At 41.2% G+C, this 18,849-nt stretch overlaps 2 protein-coding genes and 1 pseudogene across 2 annotated transcripts; all 3 read right to left on the bottom strand.

Annotated features, from left to right (window-relative positions):
* Window positions 1-5,397: 5,397 nt before the first annotated feature.
* Window positions 5,398-11,141, bottom strand: LOC110751495 (cytochrome P450 736A117 pseudogene; annotated as a pseudogene).
* Window positions 11,142-11,667: 526 nt separating this feature from the next.
* On the bottom strand, window positions 11,668-13,785 carry LOC110751509 (cytochrome P450 736A117). The gene is made up of 2 exons (XM_088252876.1): window positions 12,745-13,785; window positions 11,668-12,568 (listed from the first exon to the last, which is right to left on the bottom strand). The coding sequence occupies exons 1-2, from the start codon at window positions 13,690-13,692 to the stop codon at window positions 11,957-11,959; spliced, it is 1,560 nt and encodes a 519-aa protein (XP_088109002.1). The 5' UTR covers window positions 13,693-13,785; the 3' UTR covers window positions 11,668-11,956.
* A 446-nt stretch (window positions 13,786-14,231) lies between these two features.
* On the bottom strand, window positions 14,232-15,816 carry LOC110751511 (cytochrome P450 736A117-like). Its single transcript, XM_088253616.1, has 2 exons — window positions 15,146-15,816; window positions 14,232-14,991 (listed from the first exon to the last, which is right to left on the bottom strand). Exons 1-2 carry the CDS (start codon window positions 15,800-15,802, stop codon window positions 14,356-14,358), a joined length of 1,293 nt encoding a protein of 430 aa, XP_088109742.1. The 5' UTR covers window positions 15,803-15,816; the 3' UTR covers window positions 14,232-14,355.
* Window positions 15,817-18,849: the final 3,033 nt, after the last annotated feature.

Genomic DNA, 18,849 nt, shown 5'->3' on the forward strand with positions numbered 1-18,849 from the left:
AGCAGCAAGTGGTAATCTCATCAATCAAGTATTCAATTGAGGCTTCACAACAGTACGGAAAAAAAAGTAGTTTTAATCTACAAAGGCTTTAGATTGTTATAAAAAATATACAAAATATAGTTTTCCTTTTCCATAAAGCCAAACACAAAAACATTATATTATAAATAACATATAAATAAATAGGAAAGCTTTTAAGGTATAATGAAATTGAAGAAAACAAAATAATAGGTAAGTAAAAGGAAAATAAATAATAAGTAAGAAGGTGAGTTTGGTACGGTGAAGCACGTCAAAGACGCTGTCCTAAAGCCTTTGTAGCCTCCCTACGTGCAGGTACTGACGGTCTACAAGACTCCAAGATACGACCCCTTGTACACAAACTCAAGATCCGCTATGAGCACGTTCATAAACGGATATGGGTATCCAAGTCACAGAACCATTGCCAAAATAATAATATAAAGTAGAGAATATATATAAAAGTAGAAAAGGAGAGAATCAGTTTATGGTGGTGATTGTGGTATGTGATATTCTAATGGTGTACTGTGTGTATATCAAATGTGAAGGAGGAGTGACCTTTTATAGGCATCAAAAAACATGTAACCTTCACCAACCATAAAAGTTCACCAACCATAAAAATTAAGGCATTCACCAACCAGAAATAAAACCTGAATATTAAATATTTATAACCCCCACAATAAATAAAATAAAATAGAAAAATAATTAAATAAATAAAACGGTTAAATTTTTAAAATCTTTTAAAATTCCAACACCAGGCACAAACATTACCACATGCATCATTATCCTTGTGGAATAGTAATAGGGAAACAAAGTATTCTACAGGACAGCTTCTATCAGGAAATATTGGCTTCTATGGTAGTGTGAGGTTTGAACGGTCGAACTTTGCATCAGTGTAGTTACATCAGAATAGCTCATTTAGTGTGCATCAGTGCACGTTCTGTTAGGAACATTCACCATCAATAATAGAGCATATGATCAAGGACTTCTGTTAGTACCACTTTGCAAAACCCAAGGGAAGGTGTCATATAGTAGTGTAGCTCGGAAGTCTGAGTGTCATATCCACAGAGAGCAGTGTAAAGAAAATAACATAGTTGAAAAAGAACAATTGTGATTGAGACCTCTTTTTTTTTAATGAAGCCTGGCCAAAACGACGTCGTTTTGGACCAGGGTTTTAAAAATAAAAATAAAAAACAAAAAAAAACTGAAACAGCTGGGCCATTTCGTGGGCTTCTATAGGGTTTTAGTTGGGTATTTATTATTCTTACTGAATTGGGTTTTTGTATTTCCTCATTTAATTGGGTTTTTGTATTCCAATTAAAACCCAATTAAGTTTTCTTTTTTCAATTGGGTTTTGAGAATTCCTTATTTAAGTGGGATTGTGAATTCTCTTTATAAAGGACTAATTTAACATCACCCAATTTCATCAAAGTGTGTATGCATCACAAGAATCCTACGTTTTTCATCAAAGTGTGTACAGTTATGGAACGGTACTTTAAGATAAAGAGATTAAATCCTCCTTCAAATAATCCGGGTAGTTCAAATCCTCTTTCAAATAATCCGTCTAGTTCCAACTCTCCTTCAAATATTCCGTCTAGTAATAAGGGTAATTATGTGGTAGGTTAATTGTAATGTTTTTTTTTTTTCAATTAATTATGAATAACATTAGTATTGTTTAAATTATAAGGATGTTTAGTTGTCTTTTTTTTTTTTTTTTGAGCCCTTAACTTTTAAAATTTGCACCTCTGCTGAAAATTTTCTGGGTCCGCCGCTGCACACAAGCACCCTATAACAACCGACTCAAATCACCCAAAAACTCATCTAATTCAATCCCCATCCTCAACAATAACAAAATCTTTCAGTTCTTCACACCCAAACCCAAAAACTCATCAACTCAATTCACCAATTTCCCCCATAAACAACACCCAAAAATAATGAAAAATCTGATTTTAGCCCTTTTGATCTGCCTCCTGTTTGCTTTGTCAAATAGGTATGGTGAAGCTGAGAACAAAGAAAGAAAAAGTGAGAGATAAAGAGAGATAGGGAGGAGTTGTTGGGGAGGGGGTTGGGTACAGAGAAAGAAAGAGGGAGAGAAGAGAGAAGTAATAATTTTCTAAACTTTTTTTCTTCCTATTTGTTATATTTATTCAAATAAACTATTTTTATTATTTTTTACACATGGCATACATTAGTGGGTCCTATTTGTGCCACATCAGCATTTTAACGGAACTTTTTAACAAAGTTAACAGTGGAGGTAAATTGGAACACGAAACCACAGTCAAGGGGGTTAAGTGGGTTATTTTAACTTTGGGAGAGTAAAGTGAGATTTGACCGAAGTTTCAAGGGGTACTATAGTAAATAAGCCTTACTACAATATCTAACTCCTACTTCATCTTGTTTATGTTGGTGCGGTTGCCCATATAATTCCATTGCTGAATTTTTTTTCTATTTTTCTTCCTTTCCTTGTGGCTTTCATCCTCTTTTTAGTTAATTGGCATTGAATTGGAGCTTCTTTGGAGTGGATGACACCTCAACAAGCATGTGAATTCAATTTCTTCTTTCTTGCTTCCATCCCTTTTGCATTTGTTAATTGCTTGGGTGCTCCACCTAAAAAAAGATAAAAAGACTTAAATAAAATTAACTACAGCAATGACAATATAAATTTAAGGATAATAAATGTAATGATTATGTGCTCATCAACTTCTTTAACAATCTTGTTCCAAGTTATAGTCCACCATGGGTTGGAATGATGAGTAATATTGTGTGATTTCTTCCCACCATACTTGCTGTCCAATTTGTATCAACAAAACAACCCTCTCTCCTTCTCCCACTCAAAACTGTAAGTGATTTCTTTTATTCTTTCTTTTACATGTTCTCATCATGGACATATGGTTGAATGGAGTTTGAATTTTCGACCAAAACGCACACCCATGGAGAAACTACGATGATTTTAAGTTCCCAAAACACAAAAAATTCCCAAGAAACCAGTTTAAGAAATTTGCCTTCACACTCACAACAACAGATTTGAGAGGATATTTCCTATGCATGGTTAAACCAGTAGCTTCAGTCACGTCCAAATCCTTGTTGGTTTCTCCACCAGCCAATTTCCAATCAAACTTAGATAAGCTCACCATGGGGCATTTTCTTCTTCTTTTGTCTTTCACCTCCTCTCTTTTTGACTTTCTTCGTGAGAGTAATTTAATCCCACGAGATAAAGCAACTGACTTTTCCCCATCTCATCAATCATGTATACTTGAGTTAGAGTTTTTCACCAGACACACCACCATGGTTAAAAATTCAGAAACTATCCTGATTTTGAATTTCCAAAAACTCAAAATATTCCAAACAGACCAATTTAAGAAACTTGAAAATGCGTATATGGTGAGAAACTTGCATTGACACATTGTGGGAGCAAATTTCCTCCCACGGGAATATTCGGTTGAAAGATTCCTTCATCTTCTCCGCCTCTCTTTCTCCCTGCAAAACGAATAGCAATAAGAGGACCACACCCGGGGGGTGTTGGCCAAAGGCCCTCCGATGCCTAAGTCAGTTCAATCAATCTCAAGAGAAACGATAGCTAAAATAGGGTACGGGAATATGTATGTGTGGTAGAAACCGGGTGGCCGGAGCCGTGAGTGGTGGCCGGAGCCTTGTGTAAAAGGGAGAGAGAGAGTGGCGGCTAGGGTTTCTGAGAGATAATTTCTGCAGAGTTTCCGTAGGAGTTTAGACGTACCTCAACCCTTGTGTGTGGCCATCCTTTTATAGAGGTTTCGGGAGCTAGGGTTTCAAAGGAATAATTCCGTAGATGGAAGGGAATTATTCCTCCCAAATTTGGCGAGATTTGACTAATTAGGGATTTGATTTATTAGGAATATAAATCAAATCCCTAATTTTGGTAATCAGATCGTTACCTAATTTAATTAGGTAACTCCTCCTTTAATTGAGAATATTCGTAGGAATCAAATCAATCCTTAACCTAATTAGGTAACATTCTATTTAATTGGGTAATCCCCAATTAAATTGAATAATTCATAATTAGGTCAAATTATCCCCAAATGGAAGGAATTATTTGACCTAGGGTTATGAATTAATTCGGTTCCCACAAATGCCCCCCAGCTTCTGCATGGCGCGTGGTGGCATGTAGGAGATGTAAATCATCTGTTGGGCTGTCCAGCTGTAACTGGGCTTCCTTCAGTGAGTTGGACTCCTTTTGCAGATTGGGTTCCCAATTTGAGTGAGCTTTTGACTGTTCTTGGAGTTGGGTTCCCAGTAGGAATGGGCTTGCAATTCCTTCTTGACCTAGGATGCCCAACCTGTGTAAATGTAGGGCTTCTCTTCACTCTTCTTCACATCGCAAACTTAACTTCTCTACTTTCTAGCTTGAGAGAGATCTTGGAGAATTTGTACTGCTTGTCGAAGAGAGGAGTTGCCGTGCATCCAAAGTTAAGTCGAGCACGTATATTTCTTTTTCTTATTTTTTTGCTGCGAAGGCTAGCTGGGGGAAGTCCGGCTAGTTGTCGTCGTGACAGGCGACGGCTGGTAGATTTGTGGGAGCAAATTTCCTCCCACGGGAATATTCGGTTGAAAGATTCCTTCATCTTCTCCGCCTCTCTTTCTCCCTACAAAACGAATAGCAATAAGAGGACCACACCCGGGGGGTGTTGGCCAAAGGCCCTCCGATGCCTAAGTCAGTTCAATCAATCTCAAGAGAAACGATAGCTAAAATAGGGTACGGGAATATGTATGTGTGGTAAAAACCGGGTGGCCGGAGCCTTGTGTAAAAGGGGGAGAGAGAGTGGCGGCTAGGGTTTCTGAGAGATAATTTCTGCAGAGTTTCCGTAGGAGTTTAGACGTACCTCAACCTTTGTATGTGGCCATCCTTTTATAGAGGTCTCGGGAGCTAGGGTTTCAGAGGAATAATTCCGTAGATGGAAGGGAATTATTCCTCCCAAATTTGGCGAGATTTGACTAATTAGGGATTTGATTTATTTGATTTAAATCAAATCCCTAATTAGGATAGCAATCAAATCAATACCTAATTTAATTAGGTAACTCCTCCATTAATTGAGAATATTCGTAGGAATAAAATCAATCCTCAACCTAATTAGGTAACATTCTATTTAATTGGGTAACCCCCAATTAAATTGAATAATTCCCAATTAGGTCAAATAATCCCCAAATGAAAGGAATTATTTGACCTAGGGTTATGAATTAATCCGGTTCCCACACACATAATATTTTGACAGTTCTTATTGTGCTATGGTATAATGGCAACAGTATTGAGATCAGAAGCCATAGACATATACACGATAGCAGGCTTAGAGCCTTAGACATATAATATGAAGACCAGTTCATATACATATATTAAAATGCCCTCTCTATCTCTCAACTTGAGAGTGGAAAAGCAACAGCTTTGAGAGAATATTTTCTATGTGAGGTTAAGCCAATGGATTCTGTCATGTCTAAATCCTCCCCACTTGCTTCACCGGGCAATGCCCAATCGAACTTGTACACGATGTTTGCTAAGGCAATTTCATTAACAGCCATGGCAAACTGAAGTCCTGGGCAGACCCTCCTACCAGCTCCAAATGGAATCAATTGAAAGTCATTCCCTTTGTAATCTATATCACTATTCAAGAACCTTTCTGGCTCATACTCCTCTGGGTTGTCATACAGCTCGGGATCTCTTCCAATTTGCCATGCGTTGATGAAAACTTGTGTGTTGGCTTTAATGTTGTAGCCATTTACTTCCACATCTCGGGTTGACATCCTGGGAAATAGTAGTGGAAGTGGTGGATGTAAGCGAAGAGTCTCCTTCGTCACTGCCTTCAAGTAGTGCATTTCAACCAAATCATCCTCTGTAATTACATCTGTTTTGTTTCGACTATTCCCCTTACCTCATTCTGCAATTTGTTCATGACCCTTGGATGCCTTAAAAGCTCAGTCATTGCCCACTCTAAGGCAGTATATGTGGTATCAATGCCCGCAGCAAACATGTCCTAAAAAGAATTGATTGGATTAAGATATAGGGAGATTCACTATTATACCAAATATAGGAGCCCAAATTATAAAAAAAACCATATATGAAATGGACTTTAGAAATATACTCAAAGCTCATTTACAACATAACAAAAAGGCTTTTAACTTCTTTTAAATTACAAAACTAACATTGATTTCTTAAAATAAACTCAACCCCAAAACCTCATAAAAAAGCCCAAATCACTCAATAGGGTATCAAAGTAATTTAATAATCAAAATTAAATTCAGTAGGGCCAGCTATCATGTTTTGGATTATTTTTGGGTTTGTTTATAGAAATTAAATGGTGTAGGGTTTGTTTATGGTTTTAGTGCTAAGAATGTGTATATGACTAAATATCTCTAAGAGGTATAACCTATTGCAAAATATATAAATATATATACTACTATATGTTACATCTCTTTCACAAAAACACACACAGATGCGCATATATATATATATATATATATCTAGAGAGAGAGAGAGTGTAACAACCCGGTTCTAAATTAATAGTTAAATATTAAATTATTCAGGAAAATGACAATTTTACCCCAGGAATGATTAAATAATTAAAATAAGAGGAAATAAGTTTAATTGAGAAAATAAATTTGAAGTAAATAATACAATAAAATGGTTTGAATTAATTAAGGTGTTTGAAAAGTAAAATATTATTTAATATTAAGAAGGGGTAAAAAGGTCATTTTAAGTTTGGGAAGGAATGTGGAAATTTTGATTGGACCGTTGCGTAGACCACGTCGAAATGAGTCCGTAGACACGTAGTGGACTCGAATCGGAGTTGTAACGAAGAAATGGCGATCAAAAGAAGTCCAGTGGCATAACCGTAAATATTTCGAAGTTCAGTTTTTTTATAAATCCAGATTTTCTGCAGTTTGGGAGGGGGGCTCGACCAGCCGACTTCAAGAGGTGATTTCTCTTAACTCCGACCACCAAATCATGCAACGCCGGTCCCGTTGGAACCAGCACACTTCCCTCTTCCAGTCCCAGCCCATCGCCGCCTCGATCCACCACCGTAATCGCCGGAAGAAGCCAAGAAACAGGCAGTTGTGGACAGCTTTTTCGTAAACTTTCAGCGGCTCGTTCTCTCTCCTCCGGCCACCGTTTCAGGCGAGTAAGGTATGCTTTCTCACCTATTTTTCATGATCTAGCTGATGGTAGATTAGGAATTTATCAATTTTGAGCCTTGGTAGTTCGATTGTTCGAAGTGGGTTTCAGCCGGTTTTGGGGTCGCGATTCTGGCCACTTCCGGCCACTTTTTGGGGTAGGTCCAAGAAGACAAGTGGTTCCAAATAAGGTGTTTTACTTAGGGTAGGAAGTTGGGTTGCCAGTTTTGAAGATTTCTGATTGCCGGAATTTGATCAAGCCACCCACGCGCTGGCGGCGCGTGGGCAGCTTAGTGAAGTCACTCTCAGAACCTAAAATGATCTCTTGGTCCTCACGAGCGTGTAGGAATTCGCGGATATTAATTCGGACAACGTTTCAACCTCGAATGGATCTCGCATATTGTGCGATTTCCGGGTTCAATACGTTTGAGCTGTTGGATTGTAGTCAATTTTATATAAGTTGTTCTAGACAAGTCCAGGATCAGATAGGATTCAACGGGTCGTAAATCGGAGCCCCGGATACTCCGAAAATGCCAACCCTAGGTCTAGGTTTACAGTAACCATATGATTGTGCGATCGTGAGTAATCCGACCATCCGATCGAGACCAAACTCTCGGAACATGTGTCCTAGGTATGTCAGAACCTCTAGGAACTTTCGGATTGGAATTTCTGAGGTCGTGGACTCACTGGGTCCCAGGTTGACTTTTTGGGACTTATAGCTTTTAAGTCCCGAGGTACTTTTAGACCGTTCTAAACCTTGGGAAAAGCTACTGTGAGCATAGAAATGACTTTAAAGTTAGTGCACGTACTTTTAGGAACCCAAGGCCAGGGTTTCGGATAGAATAGTGATGATGAGCTCGATTGTTTGTGTAGGAGCTTGTAGGAGGTTCATGTACGTGCGAATGTTCTTTGGTTTATTTATTGTATTAATTTCATGAATATAAATAATCCCGGTTTGGGCATGCATAGTTGGAACATATTCTATTATGCGAGGGTATATCTGAAGGTTATCTCAGTGCTTGGTAATAATGCTTAAGTAGAGCTAAGGAAACCTCTAAGAGTATGATTATTTAATTACCTGTTCATTTATCACCTGTTTATATATTTGTATAGTTAATTATGTTGTAAGAACATAAATATAATATTGGAATTATATGTTAAGCAGAGATTGATATAGTTAACAAACTAGCCAAGTATTTAGTATATTTATATATGGTTAGTAGTTGAAAAGGATGAATCATAGCACTCGGCTTTCATCAGATTGTGACGTATAAATGTATGTATATTTTAAGATTAGTTGAGAACAAGTTTATTGAAAGTTGATATAAATGAAGGGTTATGTTTTTTTAAACCCACCACAAGGGTGCCCCCTAGTTACTTTGAAATAGCTTGGTATTTTGTTAATGCCCCACGAGTTTCGGGGACGCTTGAACCGTGTGGTGCGAGGAATGCGGCTTAGATTGAAGAGTTATCTCTGAGACCTGCGAGGAGCGCAGCTCGGATTGACTTGGTGTCTCCGAGGCCTGCGAGGGACGCGGCTCAGGCTGACTTATGGTCCCCTGAGACCTGCGAGGAGCGCAGTTCGGATTGACTTGGTGTGTTCGAGGCCTGCGAGGGACGCGGCTCAGGCTGACTTATGGTCCCCTGAGACCTGCGAGGAGCGCGGCTCGGATTGACTAGGTGTCTCTGAGGCCTGCGAGGAACGCGGTTTAGGCTGACCTATGGTCTCCTGAGACCTGCGAGGGACGCGGCTCAGGCTGACTTATGGTCTCCTGAGACCTGCGAGGAGCGCGGCTCGGATTGACTTGGTGTCTCCGAGGCCTGCGAGGAACGCGGCTCGGTTAACTTTGTGTTCCGAGGTCTGTGAGGATGGAATTGACGGTATTAAAGGATTTGACTGATCAGAAATGGGGGTACGCCTAGGTGGAGAGAATTTATGCCTTGAAACGCTTTTAAAGTAAAAGTGAGGAATTTTATACAGTTACTATCATTTTCTTAATCGATATATTTATGTCACAAGAGAAAGACGGTTATGAACCTTACCGAGTTCAATACCAGGGTATTCGGAGCTTGTTTATTTTATTTTATTTTAATCCGTTTTGCTATAAATTATCTTATTTTATTTTATTTAAGTTGTTTGCCTTGATTTTTTTATTATTGGATATGGTATTAAATAGCTCAAGTATTTTCTAGCGTACTTTGCCCCCAGAGTTTTAGAGATATCTGGACCGTGGGAGCGAGAATTGCGGATCAGGTTGACCAGATGTCTCCTGAATCCAGCGAGGATTACAGGGCAGGACGTGTCACCAAGGGTGTCACGAGGAATTAATAGTTATGACTTTCCAAGAATGATTACTTGAATCTAAACGTCTTTATTCCTTCATTTGTATATAGCTATTGCCATGTGAGTAATGCCAGTAAGCTTGGAACAGGAAGCTGAAATGAAATAGAAGAGCTACGTGTGGCTTGATCCCTCAGTAAGGGTACGTAGGCAGCCTTTTGTTACAAGGTGCAGCCACAAGTTGGAGTCTTTGAGATTGTTAGTGTATTATTGATATTTTGAGAGCTGAGATGAATTTTATTAGCTGAATGATTTATTTGATTTATTGAGGCATGAGGCCAGAATAATATGATGCTTGATTTTTGATATAATTTGATACATGCTGGCAGTTGGGTTATATTTGTGTATGCATGTTTGACAGGTGGAAGTTTGGGGAAATGTTCATTTTATAGGGGAGACTCCGCCGAATTTTCGGTAGAGTCGAGCTTGAAATTCTTTGGATTTGGTTTAGAAGGGTATTTTTGGTCGTTTGTGCCCGGCAACCGCCAGGTGTCAGACACGCACAGGGTTCGGCTCGAATTCCAAAGTGGAATTTGGGTTGGGTCCTGTCAGAGAGAGTTATAGTTACCAAGATGATAGCCTTTATACTAACTCTATCAATAGGAATGCCAGCCAAGTTTTCTTTCTGGATTGCAAGCAAAACGTCCAAAAAATCCTTTTGGTCATCATCTCGACTCTTTGAACTATGGTTCATATGCTCTTGAACCGCTGTATCTATAAGGTCATCCAACTGCTTAGCCACCTTGTCTAACTTGGCTCCCAAACCATTGATATGGCTCAACCAAGAAAGCCATGGGATATAGTCCCCAATATTAACAGTTCCCAGTAAGTCAGTGAACTCCCCTAAAAGCTTCTTAAACATCCTGCCACTTTCCCAGCCTTCCCCATCACTGTACTTCCTTCCTAAAGCCACTCTACACACCACATCATTAGTGAGCCTCACAAACATTTCGCTTAAATTCAAAACAGATGATGATGATGATGATGATGATGATGATGAATCATTTATGTTTCTGATCATGGATTTGGTTTCCTCTTCCCTCACAGAACGAAAAGACCGAACCCTTGTGTTGCTCAAAAGATTTGACACACATATACTTCTCACCTGCCTCCAATACTCACCATATGGCGCGGTTGCGACATCTTTGTAGTTGTAGAGAAGCTTCTCAAAGATGGTGGACTTGGGTCGACCAGAAAACGCAAGGTCATGAGTTTTCAAGATCTCCCGGGCTGCCTCAGCTGAAGAGATAGACAACAAGCACCTGGACACTTCCAAAGTGGAGAAGCATGAGATGGCCATGGCGTTGGGACAAGGCTTGAATTGAGCGATAAGGGTACGAGCCTATCTGGTGAAGGTTCCCAATGATAGGGAGCTTTGGAGGAGAAGGTGGTGGTGATGACTTTTGGGTGGTGGTTTTAGTCGAAGAGTACCATGTATATAGGAGGACGAGGAAAATGGCCAGCAGTGTGAAGGCCAAAGGTTGCAAAAACGAGGAGCTTTCATTTAGCTCTTGCAATACTTGCAAGGGATTTAGCATCTTCGGAGTTAGTGCTAAGAAAAGAACGTGTTGTGTGTGTTTAAATAAAGGCAAAGATCATCTTCCTCATCTTAGTACTATGCAGAACCGAACCGTCCATGATTCAATAAGAAAACAAAACAACATATAAAGTTGAAACTACCGACAAGTTTGAGCCAATTAATTTGAGCCGCATACAAATTTTTTGGCCTTTTCATGTGATTTTCAGGCTGCACCAGCTCCAGCCAATGCAAATTTGCTAAAAATTATTTTCAAGGGATAGAATATTTTAACGGTATAGCCGACTATACTCCTTGAATATATTTATTCGAATATTTTACAAGTATAGCCGCGCGGCTATACCTTTTAGATATAATTATTCGAATATTTAACAAGCTGTTTAGTAGAGATGCTACACCACACTGCCAACAACACCAAAATAATATGTCCACACGTATGGAATAATACCTGGAGGGATAGGAAAATTAAAAAGAAAACATAAATATAGGCAAATTACCGATAACGAGCAGATGTTAACTGTTTAAACACCGTTTGAATTGCTACTTATAAAAAAAATTAATTAATTTAAAAACTAATGTATGACTTTTTTTTTTTTTTTTTTTTTTGGAGATACAAAATTGGGATAAGAGTCAAAATTCATGTACCAAAAATGATATTATAAAAAAAAAAAACACAAGATCATTTTTAAGAGTCAAAATTCATGTTACAATAAATTCGTGTCAAGAAATTTGTTGTTCTTCTTCTTCTTCTAGGGATGAGTTAGTCCACAAGAGTTCATCCACTTGGGCAGAAGACAACAACAAAATAGAATTTTACATAATATTTTGACAATTCTTATTGTGCTGACAGCTGAAGCCTTAGACACATACACGATAGCCGGCTTAGACCCTTAGACAATAATATGAGAATGCCTTCTCTATTTCTCAACTTAGAAGTGTGGAAAAGCAACAGCTTTGAGAGGATATTTTTTATGTGAGGTTAAACCAGTGGATTCTGTCATGTCTAAATCCTCCCTACTTGCTTCACCGGGCAATGCCCAATCGAACTTGTGCACGATGTTTGCTAAGGCAATTTCATTAACAGCCATGGCAAACTGAATTCCTGGGCAAACCCTCCTACCAGCTCCAAATGGAATCAATTCAAAGTCATTCCCTTTGTAATCTATACCATTATTCAAGAACCTTTCTGGCTCATACTCCTCTGGTTTGTCATACAGCTTGGGATCTCTTCCGATTTTCCATGCGTTGATGAAAACTTGTGTGTTGGCTTTAATGTTGTAGCCATTTACTTCCACATCTCGGGTTGACATCCTGGGAAATAGTAATGGAATTGGTGGATGTAAGCGAAGAGTCTCCTTCGTCACTGCCTTCAAGTAGTGCATTTCAACCAAATCATCCTCTGTAATTACGTCTGTTTTGTTTCCGACTATTCCCCTTACCTCATTCTGCAATTTGTTCATGACCCTTGGATGCCTTAAAAGCTCAGTCATTGCCCACTCTAAGGCAGTATATGTGGTATCAGTGCCAGCAGCAAACATATCCTAAAAACAATTGATTGGATAGAGATATTTAACCTTTTGCAAAATATATATATGCTACTATATGTTACACCTCTTTCACAAAAAACATATATATATATATATATATATATATATATATATATATGTAGAGAGAGAGAGAGAGAGAGAGAGAGAGAGAGAGAGAGAGTTATAGTTACCAAGATGATAGCCTTTATACTAACTCTATCAATAGGAATGCCAGCCAAGTTTTCTTTCTGAATTGCAAGCAAAACGTCCAAAAAATCCTTTTGGTCATCATCTCCACTCCTTGAACTATGGTTCATATGCTCTTGAACCACTGTATCTATAAAGTCATCCAACTGCTTAGCCACCTTGTCTAATTTGGCTCCCAAACCATTGACTTGGCTCAACCAAGAAAGCCATGGGACATAGTCCCCAATATTAACAATTCCCAGTAAGTCAGCGAACTCCCCTAAAATCTCCTTAAACATCCTCCCACTTTCCCCGCCTTCCCCTTCACTGTACTTCCTCCCTAGAGCCACTCTACACACTACATCATTAGTAAGCCTCATAAACATTTCGCTTAGATTCAAACCAGATGATGATGATGAATCCTTTATGTTTCTGATCATGGATTTGGTTTCCTCTTCTCTCACAGAACGAAAAGACCGAACCCTTCTGTTGCTCAAAAGATTTAAAACACATATACTTCTCACCTGCCTCCAATACTCACCATACGGCGCGCTTGCGACATCTTTGTAGTTGTAGAGAAGCTTCTCAAAGATGGTGGACTTTGGTCGATCAGAAAACGCGAGGTCATGAGTTTTCAAGATCTCCCGGGCTGCCTCAGCTGAAGAGACAACAAGCACCGGGACACTTCCAAAGTGGAGAAGCATGAGAGGGCCATGGCGTTGGGACAAGGCTTGAAGTGAGCGATGAGGGTACGAGCCTATCTGGTGAAGGTTTCCAATGATAGGTAGCTTTGGCGGAGAAGGTGGTTGTGTTGATTTTTGGGTGGTGGTTTTAGTGGAAGAGTACCATGTGTATAGGAGGACAAGGAAAATGGCCAGCAGTGTGAAGGCCAAAGGTTTCAAAAAGGAGGAGCTTTCATTTAGCTCTTGCAATACTTGCAAGGGATTTAGCATCTTCAGAGTTGGTACTAAGAAACGAATGTGGTGTGTGTGTTTAAATAAATAAAGGAAAAGATCATCCTAGGCTGAACAGAACCGTCCTAAAGTTGAAACAACAGACAAGTTTGAGCCAATTAATTTGAGCCACATACAAATTTGTGTGGGAGCATTCTGATGGTCCATTTGTAAGAGGAGAGCCATGTGTCTGCCAACTTGGAGCCACACCTAAAAGTTTATGGACGAGTTAGTTTGTTTCAATTTGTTATCTTCTTCTTCTTCTTCTAGGGATGAGTTAGTCCACACGAATTCATCCACTTGGGCAGAAGACAACAAAAAAATTTAGAGGCTTTTGGAAAGCATAGAGTGTTCGGCTTCTGACTTAAAAGATAGGAAAATTCAAGGTTGAAATTTGTTTTCGTGTAGATCCAAAAGACTTTAAAATCAAAATCCAATCTAACATCCAAGTTTAATGGAAAATACATCTCATCTAAGGATGACAATCTAAATTCCTATAATTTATTTATTTATTTTATCAAGGAACAATATAAAGAATCATTTTATATAGGCTAAGCATGACTCAGAATTTCATGATCTTATCAGATTCTTATCAGATTCTTATGCTTCCTTTGGGCTTCTGTTATGAAACTTTGAGGTGACACTGCAGAAAGGCCTTCACAATCATAAAATGGGAAAGCAGGAATTCTCGGAAAACCTTGGCGCTGCCATAGCTACAAGAGGAGCTTTTCTGTGGATGACAAGGCCAGTACATTCTGTCATGCTTATATCCTCAGCTCTTGCTCCACCAGGCAATGTCCAGTCAAACTTGTGCACAAGATTTGCTAACACAATCTCATTAGTGATCATGGCAAACAAGGATCCTGGACAGCCCCTTCTTCCAGCTCCAAATGGGATTAATTGGAAGTCATGCCCTTTGAAATCTACAGAAGAGTTCAAAAACCTCTCTGGTTTAAACTCCTCTGGTTCATCCCACATTGAGGGGTCTCTTCCAATTGTCCAAGCATTGATCAGGACCATGGTTCTTGCTGCTATGTCATAGCCCTTTATTTTAGCCTCTTGAGTTGATTCGCGAGGAACCAGTAACGGTATTGGAGGATACAACCGAAGTGTTTCTTTGATCACTGCTTTTAAGTAAGGAAATTTATCTAAATCACCCTCGGTTATGTCTGCTTTGCCATTAGCAATTACCATCATCTCATCTTGCAGAATTTTCAAGACTCTCGGATGCCTTAAGAGTTCGGTCATTGCCCACTCTAGAATTGTGTAGCTAGTATCAGTTCCACCACCAAAAATATCCTGCATAAACCAAGAAAGATCTTAGTTCCACCCCGAAATCAATTAGCAACGGATGGAGAAGTATAAGATTTTATATATTCTGATGTAGTTATCTTAGGCACATAAAGCTATTGAGCTTTCTTGCTTTAGTTGTGGAGACAGAGAAGAGACTTACCAAAATGATACCTTTGATGCTATCCCTATCAATGGAAGAGCCAGCCTTGTTTTGCTTTTGAATTTCAAGCAGAACATGCACAAGATCCTTCCTATCTTCACCTTCAACACTCATATTATCACCACAGCTCTCTCCTTTCATGTTAGGAGTACACATATGCTCATCAACTACGGAATCCAGAAACTCATCAAACTCCTTAGCAACTTTCTCCACTCTTGCATCTAAACCATTAATTTGACTAACCCAACCAAGCCATGGAATAAAATCCCCTATATAAAAACCACCCAACAAGATCATAAACTCCCCAAGCAACTTCTTAAATTTCCTTGCACCTTCATCTCCGCTATACTTTTTCCCAAAAGCCACCCTACAAATCACATCATTAGTTAGTGAAGCAAACAACTCACTCAAATTCACAGGCAATGACAACAGAGAAGACTGTTTCACTTTCTCAGTCAGCAAGGCTAGTTCTTCTTCTCTTACTGCTCGAAAAGACTGAACCCTTTTGTTACTTAAAAGTTGGAGCACGCAGATGCTTCTCATTTGCCTCCAATACTCACCATAAGGAGCTGAGGACACACTCTTAGCTTCATACATAAGTTTATCGGCAATGGTTGATCTGGGTCTGTTAGAGAAGATGATATCATTTGTTTTCATGATCTCACGAGCAGCATCTGTAGAAGAAACTACGAGCACTGGTTGCATACCAAAACGAAGCACCATGAGTTCACCATAGTGCTGAGCTAGTCGTTGTAGGGATCGATGAGGGTAAGTGCCTAGTTGGTGGAGGTTTCCAAGTATTGGTAGACTTGGTGGTGAAGGAGGCAGGTTTTTGTGTTTTGGTGTATCGGTAAGCCTTTTTGTTGACGCCAAAAAGTGGTTCTTTGACTTAGAGGGTCAACTTAGTAATTTTATGCCTTCGGTATCCTTGATGCCTCGGTAGTCTACGCGATCTGCAATATGAGCAAACGTACGGTAAGACCTAGGGCACCGGTGTGGTACCGGCCGAAGGCTCTCCGATGCTTAAGTAAGTTCGGGAATAGAAAGTTCAACTGACAGATCAATAGGCTTGTATGCCGTAAGTTCTGATTACCTCTATTTTGGGATAGTTGGCCTCCTTTTATAGGTCTTGGGAGGTGTGCATTTTGTTGATTATTTCGATGTGGGACTGTGGACGTCGCTTGGGAGCGTGCCACGTGTCCCAGGAGAGGGCGTTGCCCTAATGGAGAGATCGGTAGGTAGAGTGCCGAGGGCGCCTATGACCAAGTCCAGTTTTCTCCACGTGTCTTGCCCTTATTGGCTGTATATTTTGGGTGTAAACAGGAGTCCCCCAAGTTCTCGAGTGAGATTTCTCGGTCGGGGACTTGTATGTCCTTCGGTAGCTGCTCGGTTAATCTACCGTTCGGTAGTCTGTCAAGGAGGCACGCTGGGGCCTTGTCCTGGTGCCGATTGACTTTAAAAACTTGCCCAGAAACTCAAGAGTCGCCACTTCGAGGGTTACCGTTCGGCAGGTTTTAGTATGTTAAAGGGTTCCGAGAGACGCTTGCCGATGTTCTGTTAACTTGGGCGAGTTTGATCTTTTCTCATGCGACCTCGTGCATAGTGAGGGGTAGTGATGGGATAGAATGACGCTTCGTCTTCTGCACCCAGCGTGCTGTCAGAGATTCCACTCAGCGCACGACACGTGGCGTGTCTTATCACGCGGAGCGGCGCCATTAATGCGCCGTTTGGTATCCCGAGGCGTACCGTTGCAACTTTCGCCCTATAAATAGGAGGAGTCTCAGAGGTGAAATTCACTTTGCATTTGTGAGTGAGGCGAGAGCTCTGTCCAGGCGATTTCTGACGAGAGCGAATGGTAACATAGGCGATTTCCGGCGAGAGCAAACGGCAACACATGCGATTTCCGGTGACAGCAAACGGTACTAGAAGCGATTTGAGCCCTTTCACTTCCAATACACACAAGGTACCGTTCGGTAACTTTGCCATTTTTATTTCTTCTTTCATTGTGCATACGTCCTTCCATGGTTTGAACTAGACTAGAACTTTATGCAAGTGGGATGTGGTTCGGTAGTCTAGTTGCCATAGGTAGAGACGTAGGCATCGGTAGGATAGCTCCATGCATGGCCCTTAGTTTCCTTCCGTTGCTTTTATAGATGTCTGATAGCGAGTCGGGATTCGAGAGTGAGCCCAACGCTTTTGAGGAGGAGTCTCCAGATATGGGAAAGACTACCGATAGTGAAGAGTCAGCCCAGGATACCGATAGCGATAGTGGTTCTGAGGTGGAAGTGGTTGGCGAGAGGGTTAGACCTGCGCCCACTCATGGAATCGGTAAAGGGCTTATGACTAGTCAGCCCTTACCGTTGACGATCGTGTACAATGACGGTCGGCAGGTTGGCTTGGGCCTGCATTCCGAGCCTGAAGAGAACGTTCGGATGCCGAAGGCATCTTCCAGTCACCGTCCGGAGGCTTCCACTTCAGGCCGTGGAGAGTCTTCCGAGTCACTTCCTATGCCGAGGGTGACGATAGTAAACAGCGGTAACCCAAGGGTACCGATGGGGGTAGCAAGAGAGCAACTCTTTGATGTAGACTACCTGCCGCCCAACAAGCTGACCTACCAAGAGCTGGCGAGGATCAGGGAGGAGTTCAAGATTCCCCAATCGGTAGGGATGAGGATCCCAGGCCCTACCGAATCCCTGAGCAACCCCCAGGACGGTGAGGTTGCGTTCTTCACCGACGTCCTTCAGCAGGGCATTAGGCTACCGTTGCAGCCTCCAGTTCAGCGAATCTTGGCCCAGATTGGATATGCCCCTGGGCAGTTCAATCCGAACTTCTGGGCCGTTCTGATGGGGGTAGTTACGGCATTCGGGCTTGCCGATGAGGAGGGGCCTTCCTACGAACAGTTCTCCCATCTGTACAGCATCACAAAATCGAAGAGTGCCGATCATGGTGGCTGGGTCCAGGCGAACTGTCTCAGGGCTTCCGAAAGGGGTCATTTTCTTACGGCAGTGCCAACCTCCCAGAAGTCCTGGAGGAATCGGCGGGTTCTTCTCTCTAGCGATTGGGAATCACCCTCAGGACTTCCTGTTCGCTTCCACATCCCAAATACTTTTCAGATTGCCGGTAGGTCGCTACCATGCCGATCGGTAGATCAGTTTTTTTGTTCAATGGATTAACCTCTTTCGTTATTTTCGTAGGCAAACTGAAGCAACCAACGGCAACCCAATCAGAGCTTCGGCAGATTGATACGGTGAGGCTAAGAGTTCCTGCCGGTGACAGGGAATACCCATAGTTCCTCTTCACCGAGAACCTCGTCAGAGCTGGTCTTGCGAACCCTGCCGAGAGTAAATTCACTTCACCCTCCACCGTTCCTGTAGTGTCAGAGGCCAGGAAGACTGTCGAGGCTAAGAAGATGTCGGAAACCTCGAAGCGGCACCTCCAAGTGCTTGCGAAGGGGAAAAAACAGAAACGGCATCCTAAGGCTTCGGCAGAGAAGGTCGCCCAGGCTGATGTCGAGGAGCAGCCTCTTTCCGAACGGCATAGGCAGCGCCATGCCGAGCCTGTGAGCAGAAGGGTGCCGCTCAGCGAGCCGGTACTCCACCCGGGCCAAGGTGCCGATGCCGCTTCTTCCAAGGCTTCCGGGAAGCGGCCACTGACGGTAGACCTGGATGCCGCCTCCACCCCCAAAAGGGTGCGGCTAGCTGACC

This window comes from Prunus avium, chromosome 5, assembly GCF_965620075.1.
Source record: "Prunus avium chromosome 5, drPruAviu1.hap1.1, whole genome shotgun sequence".
NCBI lineage: Eukaryota > Viridiplantae > Streptophyta > Magnoliopsida > Rosales > Rosaceae > Prunus > Prunus avium.

Coding starts and splice junctions, on each gene's coding strand:
- LOC110751509 (XM_088252876.1), bottom strand. CDS start 13,692: ATGCTAAATCCCTTGCAAGTATTGCAAGAGCTAAATGAAAGCTCCTCC. Junction 12,569..12,744: donor GTATAAAGGCTATCATCTTG/GTAACTATAACT, acceptor AATTGTTTTTAG/GATATGTTTGCTGCTGGCAC.
- LOC110751511 (XM_088253616.1), bottom strand. CDS start 15,802: ATGAAAACAAATGATATCATCTTCTCTAACAGACCCAGATCAACCATT. Junction 14,992..15,145: donor GCATCAAAGGTATCATTTTG/GTAAGTCTCTTC, acceptor TGGTTTATGCAG/GATATTTTTGGTGGTGGAAC.